The sequence below is a fragment of the Phragmites australis genome, chromosome 13, assembly GCF_958298935.1.
Source record: "Phragmites australis chromosome 13, lpPhrAust1.1, whole genome shotgun sequence".
Lineage (NCBI taxonomy): Eukaryota > Viridiplantae > Streptophyta > Magnoliopsida > Poales > Poaceae > Phragmites > Phragmites australis.
The window spans coordinates 19,894,939-19,914,101 of NC_084933.1; the positions used below are offsets into that span (position 1 = coordinate 19,894,939).

Here is a 19,163-nt window from a genome sequence, read left to right on the forward strand (position 1 = left end):
GAACACAGCCCACGCAGGACGAGGCCTCGACACCGATGCTCCCTACTAAGCCTACCAGACACGTCGGTCCACCCGACCCCCTCACCTACTCCAGGGGTCACGTGAGGGTTAACCAGCGACATCGGGACCACGATGGGGCGCACGGGCGATGGCAACGAGGGAAGCAGCAATAGAATTTTAGATTTTATGTAACTTACATATACATATTCGTTTTGCGATGTACTCCTACGTATTTGGACACGTTTACTCTTTATGGTCCACTTAGCATGTCGTAACTGCATTTCGTATTCCAAAACGATGGCATCCTGGTTGCATTTCTTAATCCGTACGACCACAAGCTATATTCTGTTGTCGTCATTATATCTTACAAAACAACTTATGCAACGAGTGATACCTCACTTACTCTGTTGGGAGTGTTACTTTAATCACGAAGTGACCACACTACTGAACTTTAACCATGACATGACAACACATGCCTCCTTGCGCAGGCTTTAAATAAGAAATAACAACACAGGTACCAATAAATGTGGAATCTTTGACCATCATCAATGACACAACTTTCCCATTCTTCAAGATGGAATCCGATGCTCCTGCCACCAGCTGCGCCCCTGCACTCACTCCTTTCTTCAAGAGCGAATCCAATGCTCCTGCCTCCTCCTTACGTTGATGCACCACTCATTTCTCAGATCTCTCAAGTGCAATATCTTCCTCAGCTCCATCAAACCCACCAAAGAAACATTGGGGGACTACCATACCTGAAGGTCTCGAACCACCAATGTGCTTCTGTGGTGACCTTTGTAAGCTCCGCGAGTCGCAGGACATCTCATACACCTATGGGTTGCGCTTCTTCATGTGTGCCAACTACGAGTATAACAAACCTCAACATGCACCAAATGGTTATCGACCGGTATGACAACAGATATCAGCATCATCTCTTCCAATTTCGCACCCTGTTTTACTAACCGCTCATCTTGTTCCATTTGTTCAGTCCCCTCCACTGCTCTGTGATTTTATTCAATGGCTCGACAATGAGCAAAATGACGCACAGAAGCAGTGGATCGATATAAACATGAGGTGGAGAAGGGAAGCGTACGCACGTCTAGAGTACGAGCAACAGCAAGAGGAACTTCGCCTCAAGCGGGAGGAAGAAGAGCGCATGACGAAGGCGGTACACGATCGTACCGTGGCTCAGGCTCGGGAGGCTGAGAGGGAAAGGAAGTGGGAGAGAGCCCGCCGTGTTAAGGCGACAGGTCCCGATGCTCTCCGAAAAGGAAAGTATCCTAGATACACTCAGTAGAGAGTATCTAATATAACCCGACATACTTTCACTCCCTAAGGTATGTTATGATTAGGATCGACGCACTAATAAGTAGGTCTTAGTGCAAACCGTACATGCCGCCTTTGTTTCCTCGTCGTGTCGTCGCGGTTACAATCTTATGTCATGTTTTCAGCCTATGTTTAATATTATGTTTATCGTCGTTCGCACCCTATACCCACGTAATATGCTTCGGGTGCTAATTACTAATTTTTTATTCTCCGACTATTACATAACCTACTCCAAATTTAAATTCTAAATTTTCTTAAAGCCCTTTTTATTTCTTAAATTACACAAAAATTGATATTTTTAATAAAAAAAAATACCCTAACCACCCTCTCAGATAGCGACAAGGGACTAACCGCCCTCTCCAGGCCTACCCTCTCCTTAGCTCATGTACAAACAAGAAAATTTAAGTAGGCTGGTGCAGCGTTGCTGGTCAATCCAACAAGTATATGCTTCGTCTTATTTTATTTTATTTTAAAAAACAAGTATAAGTATATGCTCCACCTCATGCTACATGCCTACTGCTACGGCAACACAGCTAACTTTACAAGACCCTCACCGGAAATCAGAAAAAATAAAGTTAGTGATCAATGAAGGTCACAACTTTTTCTGTGTGATCACGGTGGCGGTGGCAAGTAAAACCTCGGGGGTCAATTGACAACATGTTTTTGCATATTTTGCAGCCTTCATCATTTGTTATTACAGGTTCAGTTGAGCCAAATGATAAGGAAATGTAAGGCATCCTATGCATCCTGGAACTCAAACTCCCTATACAATGCATCAAGGAAACATCATTGTGGAGTGGAGCTTATTCATTATGACAGAAAACTCGGAATACTCCGAAAGAGGATCTCCCATCATGATTGTCTTGGCCAGAATGCCAGATCAAACAACCTGGGAACACGTCCATATTGAAGTATTCAACGGTGCATAAAACAATATGCAAGTCATCTGAAAATTGTCTAAGAAAAGAATATCCTGTGGATTGCTTCATGACTCATGAGTCTCCGCTTTGTCCACCTTTTTGTACATATCGGCAAGCAGATCCTTAAGTACACCCTTCTGAAGAAAATTATGGAGAAGAAATCAGCCACTAGTTAAGATAATAAGTTTAATGCACTAAAAATATAAAATAAATAGAGAAATTGCCTGGTGCATGTTTAATATGATATCAGATCCACCAATGAACTCTCCTTTGATAAATATTTGTGGAAATGTAGGCCAGTTACTGCATCAACAAAATAAAATAAATAGTGAAATCGACAAGGCATGTATAAATTTCTGATCCAGGCATTGTATGATAATCTATTTCTTAGTTTCATATATATCAGTGCACAACAATTCAACTGAATAAAAAGGAGCACCTGAATGATGAATATAATAAGTAGAACCCTGTAATGTTGTAGTACAACACACAAACTGTTGCTATTGCCACTGTTTGCATGAGGATGTTCTAAATCAAACCTGATAATGGAAACTCATTTTGTTGCTTTTGTCATTTTCTGAAGTTTTATTTCTTTCTTGTTTGGTTATAGCTTGTTCTTCCCACTTGAAGTCAAAATCGAAGAGTATCCCCTCTACCGTATAAATTTTATAAAGTATTTCTATCATGCAAAATATCCACCTCAATCTAGGAGGTATAAGAAGTAGACACTCACGTGTGGGCTTTAACACACTCTTTAAGCTTGAGATCTCCCAGAATATCTCTAGAACTGATAGGGACATCTGCAATAGAGATGATATAACTTAAGAATTTAGGAAGCACCATACTGCATTTCAAACAAGTCAGTAATAGACCAATTGATAGGGACATCTGCAATAGAGATGATATAACTTAAGAATTTAGGAAGCACCATTTTTTATGTACTGCATTTCAAACAAGTCAGTAATAGACCAATTGGTGAGCCAACTTACCATATTGCTCGAGGACCTTAACTGCCAGTGCACTGAAGCCACACATTGGAGACTCACGAAAACCCTTCATGTAGATCAAGACTGGTTTCTCCTTGATATCCTGCCCAAAGAAGAAAAAAAATTGTTGGCATAAAGAACAATACATCAATAAGCTTCAGGCTATGCCTAGTTTCGTCACAAGTTAGGTGCTTTGATCTAAATATTCTGAAATTTTCATTTTTACATGTAAATACCTGAGCAACGATGTCATGCAAAGACATGTCCAAACTTTTGCTCTTTGTCTCGAAATCTTGATGAGTATCAGGATCAGCAGGTATTCGTGTTGCAGTTGAGTCCCCATTTGCATTAGGATCACCACCATGTCCTGACGAGTAGTTCATGAACTGCTGGAAAGCTGGTATTCCGGTTAGCATGCAAACAAGGATTCACAAAAGTTAACATAGCAACACAAATTACCTGAGGGGCAAAAAGGTAATTACATCATGTACAACCTCATATGAACTCATGCCTTATATCACATATTCACACATGAGGTGAAACTCTATAACTTGGCTGGTTCTTAATCACATAGTTTATAAATGACAGATTGACACACATAAAGCACAGGTATAGAAGTTCAACACAGGTATGAAAAATTAATTTAAAAAATACAAGTGAAGAAAAATCGAAGGTAGAGACCAGAAAATAATAATAGTAACAAAAGAACAAGCCTCAATTATGATGAGAAATTAATATTAGGCTACACATATTACCTCCACATCCCAATAGTACATTGCAAATAATTTTTTTGTTTCATGGCACAAAGAACATATCATGGAGAGTGTGAGGGAACTATAGCATCAATAGGATTTTTTTAGATGTAATAAGCTCTTGAACTATAGCATCAATAATAATAGGATTTTTTTACAGGCAACACAAATGTTAACGGCAAAGAAATTCACTCATTTCTAGAGTCACAACAGTACATTGTAATGTCGAAACATATGATTGCTACTGTTAACTTAAAGCTATTGGAGAACCGAGCTAGACCCTCCAGTTGAGAAGCTGTCCACTGGGTTCGAACCTTGGTGCTCACAGGTGTGTGAGTACCTCCCGAAAGAGTTTGTTACTCCCCTCTCTTAGGACAAAGCCAAGGGGACGTCTTCTCCCCATGGTCGAGTTTTTTTAACTTAAAGCTATAGAATAGGAGCACTGGTAATCCAAAAACTACACATGCAATTATTCGATTACACATTTCAATCTCAGAATAAAACCAATAAACTGGACGTCTGAAAACTACACATATAAACTATTCAGTTAAACATTAAAAAATCAACATTAACCATTAATTAATTAAAAATAAACAATGCACGCACACCGTCACATGGATCCAAATTCCGAAAACCAGATGCACTGGTACTCTGGAAGGAAATAAAGAGGGCAACTAGTATCATCACGACTCTATCAAACAATCTCGCTACGGTAGCACTTGAAGGAAGCTAAGACAGATGAATGAATACATAAAATTGTCGAGGAGAGGATGTGCGAGCCTTACAGCTGTGCTCGGCGCGCGACACGATCTGACTAGACTCCTCACGAGCGCGGTCGACACCAACCTCTTCATGGTGCCCTGCAATCTCGGATTCAACAACAAACATAGCGATTATAAGCAAGGGATGTACCAAACGAGCCGCAGAAATCGACAGCCAAATCCCATCCCAACAACAACGAACTCGTGCTACACGATAGCACGAACGAAATGGCTAGCGCAGGACCGGCGACGAGCTCCGCGTGGGGCACGGGTGTTCAGTTGAACCCCCAAATTTTTGGGAAAAATAAACGTAATTGGTACCCCCTTCTCCACAGAACAATTAAATCCGCGGCGAACCGGAAGGGATGGAGTGTCCAAGCAAGCCAGGCCTAGGTTTCCCTTACCAACAAAGCAGCCAATTCAAAGTCCGGATCGATCTCCACTCCGCGCCGGCCGGCCGGCCTATGAGAGGGGAGGAGGACGAGGATGGGCAACGGAGTAGGATTCCTTCGAGGCGGCGTGCTTCGCTTCGGCGGAGGCAGCCGAGCATGCTCGGCGGAGAGCGTTTCGGTGAATGGGCCGGGCCGCCGGGGAGGCGGTGAATGGGCCGGGCCACCGGGGAGCGTGCTCGACTAGAGATTAGGCCGTGTCAGTGTTCATGACACGTCGCCTGCCTAGAGTGTTAAACCCATCCCCTTCCCCCCGATCGTCGCAGCCCAGGCACCCCCTCGATCGCCGACACATGGACCCCACCGCCCCCAACTCCGGCGGCAACCACGACGCCACCGCCCCGACCAACACCGCCGTGACGCTCCCGCCGGTCACCCTCCGCGACGTGCCCCGCCTCCCCGCCGCGCTCGCCTCCCCGCCTCCGGCTCCGGTCCCCAACCCCATCTCCAGCCACCCCTACTTCCACCCGCCGTCCACCTTCTACATCTCCCCGGGGGACGTCTCCCTCCGCCACGCCTTCTTCGACCTCTCCTCCTCCTCCCCGTCCCCTCTCGTCACCTACCGCCGAGCGGGCCCGCGCGACCACCTCGCAGTCGACCCGGCGTGCGCCCGCGCCGCGCTCGTCACCTGCGGCGGGCTCTGCCCTGGGCTCAACACCGTGCTGAGGGAGCTCGTCGTCGGGCTCCAGGGGCTCTACGGCGTCCGCGACGTCTTCGGCGTAGCGGCCGGGTACCGCGGGTTCTACGGCGCCGATGAGGATCACGTGAGGCTGGACCCGGCCGTGGTGGATGACTGGCACAAGAAGGGCGGCACCGTGCTCAAGACAACGCGGGGTGGGTTCGATCTCGGCAAGATCGTCGATGGCATCGTCGCGCGCGGGTACACGCAGGTGAGGGCAGAGCACACGGCTCTCAGATTTTGGCTAACGGTTATCGTGGTTGCAGGTTCCATTTGCTTATTTAGTTCAGAAAGGCCTAATTTTTCCGCCTTATGGCCATCTCCCAAAGTCGCGAGACCGCAGTGTGCTCCACTGCATTTGTAATGCTGGGATTTAGGTGCTCTAAAACGCCTTAACCAATGTTAGATCCGAATCAAGCTGGTTAAGACTTGTTCCAATCTGTCTGCACAGTTAAATCTTACCACATGAACTATCTCAATAGAATGTGAGCGACTAGGGATGCAAGTGGGTACCCAATAAGTAGTTTGTGGTCATCATTTAGTTTATTTTTTTCTTAACTTAATTGGATGAGAGTGAATCTCTAGTTCATTTTTTGAGTTTTGAGTCAACCCAATGACCCAGAAAATGCAAAACTTGCATCCCTACGAGGGACCCTTGTGTTTCATGCTTCCCATGTGTTACGTATTTACATTACTCGGGCTATGACAGAAAAGTATGATAAGGCATGTAACTATTGTTATTAGTTAGGATTTAGAAGTAAGACGGAAGTAGGTTAGTATTGTTGCTTTTGTTAACCCCAATAGGATGAAGCCATGGAGGCGTGCTGGTTCGACAATCGACATGCCAATTGTTTATTTTCTTCCATATGTCTTTGCCAAATGTCTGTACTTGTTTCAAACGCATGATGTACAAATGTTTTCTTGCTGAAGGTATATGTAATCGGCGGGGATGGAACCATGAGAGGAGCTGTGGCAATCTTCAAAGAGTTTAAAAGACGTGGTCTGAACATATCCATAACAGGGATCCCGAAAACTGTAGACAATGACATTGGCATCATAGACAGGTCATTTGGGTTCCAAACTGCAGTGGAGATCGCTCAGCAAGCAATCGATGCAGCACATGTGGAGGCTATTAGCGCTGTCAATGGTGTAGGTCTTGTCAAACTTATGGGCAGGAGCACAGGCCACATTGCCCTTCATGCCACACTGAGCAGCCGTGATGTCGACTGCTGTTTGATTCCAGAGGTGGATTTCTACCTGGAAGGTAAGGGAGGCCTATTTGAGTTTCTATATGAACGGATAAAGCAGAAGGGGCATGCTGTCATTGTGGTTGCTGAAGGAGCTGGTCAGGATTTGATCCCCCGGACTGATGATCAGAAGCGAGAACAGGATGAATCTGGCAACATTGTGTTTCTTGATGTCGGACCCTGGCTGAAATCGGAGCTGGGTAGATGGTGGAAGAGGGAACACCCCAATGAACTGTTCACTGTGAAATATATTGATCCTACATACATGATTCGAGCGGTTCCGGCAAATGCTACCGATAATTTGTACTGCACCTTGTTGGCGCACTCAGCAATTCACGGTGTCATGGCTGGGTTTACTGGCTTCGTACCTGGTCCGATAAATGGGACCTACAGTTACATACCGTTGGAAGATGTTGCTGTGGCGAAGAACCCTGTTGATGTGAATGATCACAAATGGGCATGGGTTAGATCAGTCACAAATCAACCGGATTTCCTGAAATCTCAAGCATGAGACCTAAAGTTCAGTGGTGTCACCAAATGGTAAGATGACATGATCTTCTCTTGGCATGCTGAAGTGGATTTCTTCTGATCCAGTTGCTTTTATACTTATTTTCTGTTCAATAAGATGGTGGGCGGAAGAGGCTGTCCTCTCCAGCTTGTGTGTTTGTGGAACACTTAGATCGTGTAGGCACGAACTGTGTTAAAATTGTTGTCTCAGTAATAAATTATGTATTGGCACGAAGTGATGTTTGGAGAACTGAGTGCACCATACCGCGTTCGTGTTTTGAGCAAAGTATTGTTTCCATTAAGCAATTGAATTTGTCATCATGGAGACAAGGATGACATTCCATATGAAATAACGCACAAGCAGTCAAATTGGCCTATTAGCTCAGTTGGTTAGAGCGTCGTGCTAATAACGCGAAGGTCGCAGGTTCGAGACCTGCATGGGCCATTTGTTTTTTCTCCGATTTTTGCATGAACCAGATAGCACAACGGCATGCCGCCTGACTACTGAGCAAAATTCAGACGATCAAATGCCTGCCTGTTCTGGACACCAGATCAACTCCACCTCTCTCCAAAACTTCCATTCATCTCTGGACTCTGATGTTCTGTTCTGCGTTATGCGCTCTGTTTTGACCGAAAGTATGTGAATTTAGATTTTTCTTCTTGTACTTCATACCCTGTTCGTCTGCCAAATTCAAAAGTGAGATTTCCTAACCCAGCTACTTCAGAACGAACACATGCGTCGATCATCATTCTGGATAGTAGTGCTGTTCAAAGTTCAGTATGCTTAGTTGCTAAAAGTATCTCAGTTCTGTTAAAAATAGATGATAAAAGCCTTCAGAACCTCAGGGGCCCAATTTTCGTATAGAATAGTAGTTGAACCAGGGGGAATGTTACAAGGGGGAATGTTACAGGGGTGAAGTGAACTACAGACCACCCCGAGTAATCGCCATGGACAAAATATATCTACAGCATGTACATCAAATTACAGTCTCAGCTGCCTCATGCTAACTACTAGCTAGTGCTCAGTGTTCCTTCACCTCTTGAAATTTTTCACTGACTGTCCATCGATGCCGCGTGCACCTTCCCCTCTTGGGGGGATCTAACTGATGATGAGCTCACCGTGACTGAAACTTCAGGCCAGTCAAGATTCAGGGTAGATTGGCTCAATTCTTATCGACAGACCTCTCTGGAACTCCACATACGGGTATGCCACCGGAATGTCATTGCCATCTATTCTCCATCTGCAAGGTGCCAAATTTTCAAGAAACGAAAAGGATGATCAATTAACGGTTCTTCGGTAACTGTATGTAATTCTACAACTCCAGGAAAAACAATGGCAAGTCTTTGTCACATTCAGATGGTAGCAGATTAATATGGACCAGATTTGACAGTTCGATCACACAACAGCGTTCTTTATGTTGCATGGTACCAGTCAACTTGCGTAGCCTACTTGTCGAAAACTCCATGCTGCCATGTTTGTACTGTGCGTTGTCGTCTGATGCTATGTTCTACAGCTCAGGTTTCCGAAAAATACACAATAATTTATTACAGACTTGCGGTCCCTGTCGATAGTAACATAAATAAGAGAGGATAGTTCTTGTCATAACTTTTTTGCGATAGTTCTTGTCATAACTTTCTTGCGATTACTTTTTTTTTTTTTTTGATGCACTTGCGATTACTTTACCAGTATGCATTACTAGTATGACTATGACCCTGATAACTGTATTATTCTGTTTTTCCCATTCATGTTTCCAGCGTCGATTTCCCTATTCAACCTTGTCCCCACTGCATTAGTTTCTTTCTTATGTGGGTTTTTAAAGACTGCTTCTTCGATTCATCGATTTTGTAGCTCTTACTGTATCAGTGGTTTATACATGTATTTCCTAATGAGGTAGGACAAATATGCTCTTCTGTTTTACCTATAATTGAGCACAAGATGATGGAGGAAGAAAGCAGCCTCCACTTTTGCAAGCTCTGATCCTGGGCAGAGCCGGGAGCCACCGCCGAACGGCGTAAACTTCTTGCTTGGCCCTTGGCTTGCACCCTGGTACATCAATCAGAGAAGGCATGCACATGAATCAAGCCATTAATATCATCAAAGAAATTTAGAAAACGAACCAAAGCCAAGTATGTTGGATTTGAATGAGAGGAACCATGGTTAGGACCATCGACAACAAGCCCTACAGCCTCAGGAAGCTTGATAGGCATCTGAAGATACCAGAACAGTTGCAGGTAATTATGTCACAGTTGGACACTCACTAATTAAAGGTAGCAATTCGTTAGAGAACATGTACATTTTAAAGAAGATTCTCTAGAAGCCCCAGACAAGCTCCTTTGATAGGTGTTCTAATCTTTTTCATTGTATAAGTGAGTTTATAAAAGTAGTACATTATCATAAAGCTAAGAGCCTATTTGGTAGAGCTCCTCCTCATTCGAATTCTTTGTAGTAAGTGATTCTAAAAGTGATTCTTTAGGGTAAACTTTACGGAGAAATTGATTTTGTAGGGGAAATGAATCAAAGAAAGCTAGTTTTTTCAGCTCTCAACATCTAATCCATTTTAGAGAATCACTGTCACGAAATCACTATGGGAGTTGAAAACTACAAATTGCAGTTTAACAGAGCTCGCACTGATTCCACATAGCTGGTCTGAGAGACCTGTCAAATAGGCACTAAGCTTGATTGCTTTGCTGGTATAAAATAAAATGAATATCTAATTCATTACCAATATAGATGGCAAGTTAAAAAAAAGTACTGAGGAGCGAGGAGTCTATGGAAAGAAAAAAAAAAGAACATACCTCCCATCTACAAGGTTGAAATTGCTGGGCATTTCCATGAAGTGAGGGGTTCAAATGAACAGCACTGAAAACAGGTAGGACCTTCCAACCGGATGGAATCAGATACTCTGCAACAGAGCAAAAAAACAAAGAAAGAGCCACTTGCTTCTGAGCATCTTCTATCAAAAGCTAGGTATTCTAGGAATAAAAACGCTTAAAAATAAGGTTAAAAGGTGCGACCATCCCCTCTGCCTGATTCATTATCATGTGATGAGCACAAATGGAATCTGCAAGGAAAGCCTCAGTGCAGGGATAATTTTACCTTTGTATCTGACATCTTTGAGAGCCTTCCTGTGGACGAACTTGACAATGTTGCCGCATCTCAGCGCCTCGTTGATAACCTGCAAGGGCAAGCACATAAGCATCATTGCACCATTTCCATATATCATTACAGCACAAGTTCATTTCCAATTTTTGCGGTTTTCATATTTGGAGGGTCACAAATTTGTGTAGCTTGCTGGTAATACAAAAATTTCCCTGACTTTCTAACAATCTTATAGCATGTATGGAATGATCATTTTACTTGTTGGGTATATTCCATCTTCTTGTAGTCGTCAGAAGTCAAGCACTCCTTCCCTTTGCTGGATCTTATGCTGTCGTGCTCCCTCTGCATGCACAGCATGTTCATCTATAGTTTAGTGATGGCCACCAGCCTACCAATCACCTGTGGCTTCACAGTGAAAAGCATATATGTACCTTCACCAGGCCCAGATCTTCAATTGATTGCCCAAGGAAATACACAACCATGGAGATCAAGAGCGAGGTGGTCTCGTATCCTCCTAGCAGGGAGTCCAACACAAAGCTCACTTTCTCCTCGTCAGAGAGCTCGTTGCTTGCCAGGAGCACGTCAAGGAAATCACCCTTCTTGAAGGAGCCAGCGCTCCTCCTCTCCTCGATGATGCCCTTCACAGTGCTTGATATCCTCTCTCTGGCCTGTGAGTGAGCAGCAGCACATACACTGTTAGGATCATATATAACACATCTTTAATGACAGAATAGTATGTAATAATGAAGACGTCTAATTACCTGGACAGCTTTGGCATATGGGGTCCCTGGGATGTAGAGTGGGAACGAGATGAGCCCCTTCATGAACGCAAGAAAGTCCTCCAGTATCCTGGCAGTGACTGGCTCCTCTGGTGACAGCCCCAGCACCTGCTTCACTATCACGCTGAATGCAAACTGTGCTCCTCAAGGAGAGAGAACACGCAGGGGGGAAAGCAGAAGAAAGTCCCTGATAAGTCAAAGCCACCTTGGAAAAAGATTCATGCAGCAAGTAACAAGTAACAACATGATGATGCATGTAGCCATGTAGGTAACATGTTCAGAGAGTTTTCTCTCCATGTTTCAAGGGATCATGTCCATGTCGCTTTACTAGCGATGGCTCTGGATTAATCGATCAGTCGGTACAGTTGCTAACCTTTCTCGCCTCTTCGCAGAAGGTGACCGTGCTCTTGCCGCGCCATGCGCCGACGACGTGCAGCGCGATCCTCTCGATGTCGCCGAGGTAGCTGGGCTTGAGCTTGGTGGAGGTGACGAGGGCGAGGGAGAGGTTCCTGAGCCGCTTGTGGTCCTCGCCCAGGACCACCAGCATGGAGGACTTGCCCAGGATGCCATGGATGGGCCTGGGGTAGCTGCACTGGAACAGACGCTCCTCGTTCTGCAGGATGAAGTGGTTCAGCTCCTGGTCGCAGGACACCACCGTGGGGGTGCAGAACAGGTGGGACTTGAACACCTTCCCATACCTGCACCGTCATCAACCACGCCAAAATATTATTACCATTTACCACCATGTTAATCAGAAGGAAACACTATCCCCAGAGGGGCAAAAAAACATCAAAGATAAAGCTGCTTAGACAGGACAGCAGCATTAACCTTTGCTGTCACATGAAATAATGACGCAATAGTTAATTGCGCGGTAAGAACATCTGCGCTGTGCGTTGGCATGGTGGTAAAAAAACACTGGTTTACTACTGATTGATACCTGGAGCAGTGATCCTCCAAGAAGCTGCCCAGCGTGTTGGAAGCATGAGGGCTGAGGAACCTGAGGGTCTCACCGAGGAGTGGCCACCCGAAGCTGCCCTTGGGAGCCCTGGGATTCAGGAGCAAGGGCAGGAAGTGGCTCAGCACCAGAGCCAGGAGCGAGACTAGCAGGATCACCAGAGCGGCCATCGCAAGCTCCCCCACCATCATCGACCACCACTCCCTAGTTTCATCTCACAAGCATGGAGGCAGCCTGCGCCTCTCTATATATGAATGCTTCGCTCGCTCATACAGCTCACCCCTGTTCCCCTCCCTCTCTCTCTCTAGGATGGGAGGGTGAGGGGAAGCTATATAGTAGCAGAAGCAAGGCTAGAGGGAGAGAAAGAGAGGAGAGAAAAAAAAATAAGGCTCCCTTTTGTTTTCCTTGCTCTGGCCTCCTTTTTATTTATTTAGTTTTATTCCCTTGGAGTAATATGATCTCTGTTTTTACTACAGTGAATTACCTTCGCGATGTAATACAGTACAGTAACATACAGTGTAGCTTTTATCAAGGAGGGGTATCTAGGACTAGAAGGATGGTCCAATGCAGAGTAGAGTAGCATCTAGGCTGCAGCTGCTGCTGCTCAAGGTGCAGTCAAACACGCAGGTAGAGAGAGGAAATGTATCGGGGTACATGCACCCAGAGCCAGGTGCAGGTGCATAGGGCTGTGGTGCTACTCTCTGGATGCGGAGATTTGCACCTAATCTCAGAAGGAGCTGCTCGTAAGGCCGCTGATAAAATATGAAGGTGGCTTCTGATCCTTGGCGCCATTGTTCAGACTTCAGAGCAAGGAGCAGGTTTTCGTATCGTTTTCAAATGCTCCTTGTGCAAGTACAATCTCATCACCCTAGGTCAATGTGTAGTTGTGTACCTCTCCCTTGCCGGTAATTATCCACTTGGAGGAGGAAAGAATCTTGTCCGAATACAATTGACCATAGTTGACTTTGCATGCGTGCTTTCTAGAACTGTCAGCCATAGGACCAAAACTGAACACCCGGGACACCTGTAGGAGCTAGCTACAAGACCCGATGATCCGATTCTCTGTACTAGAATCAACCACTGTGATATACTCGTATATACTTTACTTTTAAAAAAATATACATCAAAAGGAATATAAATATAGATTATTCGCATATACTCAGCATTGTAACTTTACCCTAGCTTAAATTTACAGAGAGACAAATACAGAGGGTCAAGCCATTTGGTACCATTTGGAACTCCGACAACTACTGTTGCCAGGGCTCCCCACCTTGAATCCCTGAGCAACCTGCCTGTGCTGGCAATTATTAGAAATACTCCCACAATGGCCACCCAAATGTACCTGATCAAGCACCAACAATAATCTGCACTTTGGCAAATCTCAGCCCTTGAAACAAACTGGAGCCTAACAAACACAGCTTTTTATTAAATCTGAGAGTTTGCCCGTTTTCCTTCACTTTCCATTACGATTACAAACACTACGTACACCATAATCGCTTAAATACATTACTCTAAAAGGGTGCAACCTTGCCAAACTGCATATAGACAGGGGTGAATCGGGCTCAAGCTCGCATACAACGGACATATTTAGGTATAAAAGAGTAAGATCAAGCCGAAGGAAGTCCCTTCACGGGTAGATTCTCGTTGCGAAGGAATTTCTGTTCCCTTCAGCGCTCCTAACGGTTTCCCTTCACGGTTCCCTTCACGACGGAATTCCCAAGGTCATTCCCTTCAGGACGGGATTCTCTCTCCGTTCTCTTCTCGATTCCCCTCGAAGGGAAGCTGTTGGAGATGAGAGGAAATAAAAGGAATGGGAACAGGGAAGGGAATCGAAAATAGAACGAAATGAAGGGAATATGGTTGAGAATAGTCTAAGAAGAAGATAACGAGAGAGAGCTCTGAATTCGCCACTACATATAGATATACAAGACCAAACAGTTCTGCTCTCTGTAGGCAGCAAATATTCTCCCGGAGTCAAAATAAAGTTTGCGTCACTTTTCACCGGGCTTGTACGCTCGCACGAGCACATCTAGATGTACTCGTAGCACTTGGCCCAAAGGACACAAAGACACGAGCAACTGTGGAGGAAAAAATATTCCTTGATGAAAGAGAGAGGTGATGGTGGGTGACAAATTTAAGGAGCCGCACGAGTGGCAGCGGTTGCAGTACAGATAGGTCCACTTTAGCATCGATAGGTGTGTCTACACACAGGCAATATTTTTTAAAGTAATATTATTTTATTAAAAAATAATAATATTTAAAATTTAATATCTCTACTACTTAAAAAATACGTAGTATTTCTTCCTGTGTGTGCCCTCCGATGTGGGTCCTAGGTTTTATTGCTGCTCCTGCGTGGGCCTGCGTCCCGTATCTCCAACACGCTCACATCTCTCACGTGGTTCTGTCGTCCGCATCTCTCGCACTCCAGTGTCTTGTGCCTGATGTGCATCTCCTATGGCTCCCGCGACTCCCATATGTACTCGCGTAACGTGCAAAGCACGAGTACAAAACTAGTTTATAGAAATAGTTATACGTCGACACGCGAAGTGCTGGCACTCTATTGACACTTCATATGCCGACATGTTACGTGACAGTGGGTCCTAAGGCCTATCGATACGTTGCTGACGGGCTCTATGTCCCTAAATGATATTTAAAAAATATATAATTTTTTCATATAATTTTAGATAGATATGATCTTTATATAAAAATGTACGTATTGATGATATCTACAACTTTATAGTTAGATATATTTTTCATTTAAATAAGTTTAGATGCTAGAAAATAGTTTGAAATTTCATATATATGAAAAACTATATCTAAATTTTTCAATAAAATAATATTATTTAAAAAAAAAGTTTCACATGCAGCAAACGCAAATGTTTAATACCGTATTTACCCTTTTGGTTTCCCCTTTTTTTATCTTTAATTTTCCGGACCAGTCAGATCTGACCTTCCTTTGCATCACCCTCCCTCTTGTGTTAACCCTTTTGCGCTTTGCTTGGTTCGATTTCGATCGTGATGTGGTTTGTTTAGCGAACAGATGATGCTTTTTGTCCAAAACAATGGCCGATGCTGTAGAGCGTGCACTCATAAATATTCCCCGATTTGGTGTAAGATTTCCTTCGGAAAGTAAGATTAGACCAAACTACTCTCTAACATGATTTTAAGAGAAGGTACTCGAGGCAATGATACGCCTCGTCATCGCCAAAATACCCACTATATCGTGCAAGACATTGATAAAACCCTGGGAAATTATAGCTAACCATGGGCTTTGGGCTGACAAGTAAATGGCATGATTAACTAGCCAATCGCAGCTTTGATTTGATACCGTTGCTTCCTTCGGAATTACGATTGAGCTGCGGAGAAACATAGATTAGCCGCTGGATCGCTTGATGCTCCGGCGTGTGATTTGTTGCAGTTGATCACCTTTGCAGTTGATCGCCTCCCAAACGAACACTCATTTACTATGCATATAAATGTGAGCGATTAATGAATTGAACAAAGGTTTTCTACTCGAATGCTACTGTCTTTATTGCATTCAACATGATTAAGCGGAATGACCAAAGGCTTTTTTTTAAATGGGTTATTTTACGACTATTCCAGAAATTTTTGCGCTGTTATTCTCCACTTCTCTTCGTGGAATGGCGGCTGGCCTAATCTGCGGAAAATTAAAAGTACTAATCTGCATCGGTCATGTCATAAACTGCCGTTATTCTTCTTTTTCTCCCTTTCCTTGAAGGGTATCAACCATAGAAGGCAGAGTGCTCTGTTGCATATTCCTTTCACTTTCGCAGTCATTGTTAAATGCTAATCCGTTCATGTAAATCTATGAATGGTGTGGTAAATAGAAGTATCACGAGCGGTGTAGGTTGACTTTAAGGTCTTTCTTCAATTTGACTGTGTATTTGTGTGCGTGTGCACTGCAGTCCTTTGACACCGGCCGGGCATACTAGTAGGGTTTTTTTTTTTTTTTTTTTTTGAAGCCAGGGGCATACTAGTTGGACTTACGACGATGGACCTGATGAAAAAAAGTCAAGGAACTACATGATCCATAATCTCGGCAGTCTTATGATCTATATTCATCTACCTGCTGCTGGACAGCAAGACACGAGCAAGGGTTAACACATGAGAAAAAAAAACCGCTTGAAATGTGTGGCTTTCGGTCGATTCGGTCTGATTCGTATTTAGAAACCGAGCAGTTTTCAATTAAATTCAAATTCGAAAATTTAACAAAACTTGATTGAATTTGGCTGCATTCTCCGGTTTTCGAAGAATATGCTGGTCCGGTTTTCAGTCCTTGATCGCATTTGTTAACCCTGAGTTCAAAGTCTCACCAATACAGATCGGGAGTGAACCGACTGCGTGCATGCATGTGAGGGCTACCGCATTTTCGACGAACTGTAGCCGCACAAGGCAACCCCGTCTTCTTCTCCGCCCCGCGAGATGCCCCCTCGTGCGCATCTTGTCCTGACCTCTGCCCCACCTTCCGCGTATCTTCCTGTGGATTTGCGGTGGTGAGTTCCCTTGGACCGTCTCGCCTGTTCCTCCAGCACGGCGAGATTTGGATCGCTGCTCGTACTCATTCGCGTTTGTTTTGTCCCGTTTGACTGCTTTCGCCTCACTTATCAACCGATTAGCAGCGCGGTGCCAGCGCTGATAGCAGATTAGGAGCACGGATGTCATGTCCTCTGCCGACTTTTTGTGTTGAGAGTGATGTCTGTTTCCCGGCAGCTTCTCCTCCGCATGGTCTCGTCGTTTGCATGCCCGGCCTGGTGCGGCTTCCTAGCTAGCTTGGACGTCAATGTCTGTCTGATTAATTTCCGGGAAGGCTAAATCTGTATTTCGACGGATACTGATACAAGTCATTAGGCGCATGCTTCGGTCTCTAGGTTTGGAACAGAGTATGATAGCTACGTGAAAACAACAATGAACACGGTGGATGCATGCAGCAATCTCTGTCATCCTGAAGAAAGTACCGCGGAACTGGCACTCGTTTGATTTGTAGCTTTTAAATTGCGCTCCATTAGGACCTGTTTGGAAATGAGGTTTCAGATCCAATCGTTAGGATTTAATACATTCCTGATCTAAATCCTATTTTTTTAGAATCTCCTTTTCCAAACAGTCTCTTAGTCTGCATTCCGAATGGAGTATAAAATTCCCTTATTCTAAACGAGTCCTTAGATAAGACTCATCGGTTTTCTGAAGAAGCTAATCGTGTTTCTAGGTACAATGATACCTGGAAAATGGCGAAATGGAGTGCTCCACAATGAGCGCCTCCCCTCTCTCTTCTTTTTGCTGCAAAAACCTCAATGGCTACCAACCTGCCGACCCCAAGATCACCGATGAATGCTCCTATAGAAAAGAAAGACAATAAAAAGAAAAGAAAAGCGAGCGGTCATGGCACCCTGGCCATTGCAGGTTCATTGACCAAGCCAATCAACCGAAGTGAGTGAGCAGCAGACGTGCGCCCCTCAATTTTCTATCGCCTGTCCTCACGGGCAGCCCGGCAGGGGAGAGGTCACGGTCGTTCTCGGTAGAAATAAATTTTATAAAATCATATTTAAAAAGACCTTTATAAGATCTTATATAGTACATTATCTATCTTATAATCTAATAAATGAGTTTAAAAAAAGAAAAAATAAATATACATTATTCTAAAGAATTTAGGACCACGGTCTACGACCTGACTTGCATGGTCTCGGTCTCGCGCAAGGCGCGTCGGGGGTCGTGCCCGCGCGCGTCTCGAGACGGCACGGGGGCCTGTCAGGCGCCCTCTGTCCTCTGACCATCTTTCAGCTGAGACAGACAGAGACAGAGGCCTGCGCGTGCGTCGCTGCGACCGGTCGGGATTCGCGCGCCCGACGACAACCCATGCGCTGCGCTGGCGAGGGCGGGCTTTGACCAGTGGCCACCCGTGCGCGCAGCCGCACGAGGGGCGCGTCCATTTCGTCTCATCTTTTCGGTCGGCCCAATGCCATTTCCCCCTCGTCAGCATGCATGCATAGCCATCCACCCTTCGTCGCGGTAACCGACAGGCGGGGTCAGGTGGATTCTTTTGCGATACCGAGCGGGTCGTTCTCATGCTTGGGACGTGGGAGTGTTTGAGCTTAGTCAAAACTCAAAAGGCTCTAGCACGACAGGACTTGTACGAAAGCGTTGTTTAGGAAGTCTTGATTTGCTTGTTGCCGATCGCATTTTCCAGGGGCAAGATGACAACGCATGCAGTCTCTGTCAGCATCGATCGCACCCATGCCTGCCTACAGCGTGGGCCTCTAATCCCTGTATGTATGTTTACTCAATGATATGACATGATGTATTGATGTGTCCTCAATTGATCCAGTCCGGCGGTATGGAAAGCAGCAGAGAAACTGGTCAAAACCATGCTACGGGACGTGCCCCATTTTGCATTACTTACATGGAAATGTGGAGTACCATGCATAGCAGTAGATCACCATACGAGTTTGTGTGCACTGAGCTTTGACACGCCGAGGGTACATCTGTGTATATCTGTCCGTTTTATATGACTGTTTTTCTAAACTAGGAGCGATAATGAGTCGAATTAGGTCATGCGAAGTAAAATTATGTCGGATCTAAAACCTGCTACTCTCTGTTCAATCTAAACCCGATAGTATAAATAGGCGAGATGTGGTTCTGAACCCGCACCCGTCAAGTGCCCACCGTGCTTGGCATTGCCATTCCCCA

At 44.8% G+C, this 19,163-nt stretch overlaps 3 protein-coding genes and 1 non-coding gene across 4 annotated transcripts; 2 read left to right on the forward strand and 2 right to left on the reverse strand.

The window, feature by feature from the left end:
* Positions 1-1,971: 1,971 nt before the first annotated feature.
* Positions 1,972-5,294, reverse strand: LOC133888453 (monothiol glutaredoxin-S1, mitochondrial-like). The gene is made up of 6 exons (XM_062328708.1): positions 4,770-5,294; positions 3,469-3,629; positions 3,236-3,335; positions 2,980-3,046; positions 2,471-2,549; positions 1,972-2,383 (listed from the first exon to the last, which is right to left on the reverse strand). The coding sequence occupies exons 1-6, from the start codon at positions 4,870-4,872 to the stop codon at positions 2,312-2,314; spliced, it is 582 nt and encodes a 193-aa protein (XP_062184692.1). The 5' UTR covers positions 4,873-5,294; the 3' UTR covers positions 1,972-2,311.
* A 98-nt stretch (positions 5,295-5,392) lies between these two features.
* Positions 5,393-7,862, forward strand: LOC133888452 (ATP-dependent 6-phosphofructokinase 2-like). The gene is made up of 2 exons (XM_062328707.1): positions 5,393-6,084; positions 6,804-7,862. The coding sequence occupies exons 1-2, from the start codon at positions 5,404-5,406 to the stop codon at positions 7,629-7,631; spliced, it is 1,509 nt and encodes a 502-aa protein (XP_062184691.1). The 5' UTR covers positions 5,393-5,403; the 3' UTR covers positions 7,632-7,862.
* A 136-nt stretch (positions 7,863-7,998) lies between these two features.
* TRNAI-AAU (transfer RNA isoleucine (anticodon AAU)) lies at positions 7,999-8,072 on the forward strand. The gene has a single exon. It is a non-coding gene; the product is annotated as a tRNA-Ile (tRNA).
* Positions 8,073-8,461: 389 nt separating this feature from the next.
* LOC133888713 (cytochrome P450 724B1) lies at positions 8,462-12,750 on the reverse strand. The gene is made up of 9 exons (XM_062329054.1): positions 12,444-12,750; positions 11,880-12,204; positions 11,489-11,641; positions 11,159-11,395; positions 10,986-11,069; positions 10,725-10,803; positions 10,424-10,530; positions 9,547-9,671; positions 8,462-8,868 (listed from the first exon to the last, which is right to left on the reverse strand). Exons 1-9 carry the CDS (start codon positions 12,650-12,652, stop codon positions 8,769-8,771), a joined length of 1,419 nt encoding a protein of 472 aa, XP_062185038.1. The 5' UTR covers positions 12,653-12,750; the 3' UTR covers positions 8,462-8,768.
* Between the last annotated feature and the right edge of the window lie 6,413 nt (positions 12,751-19,163).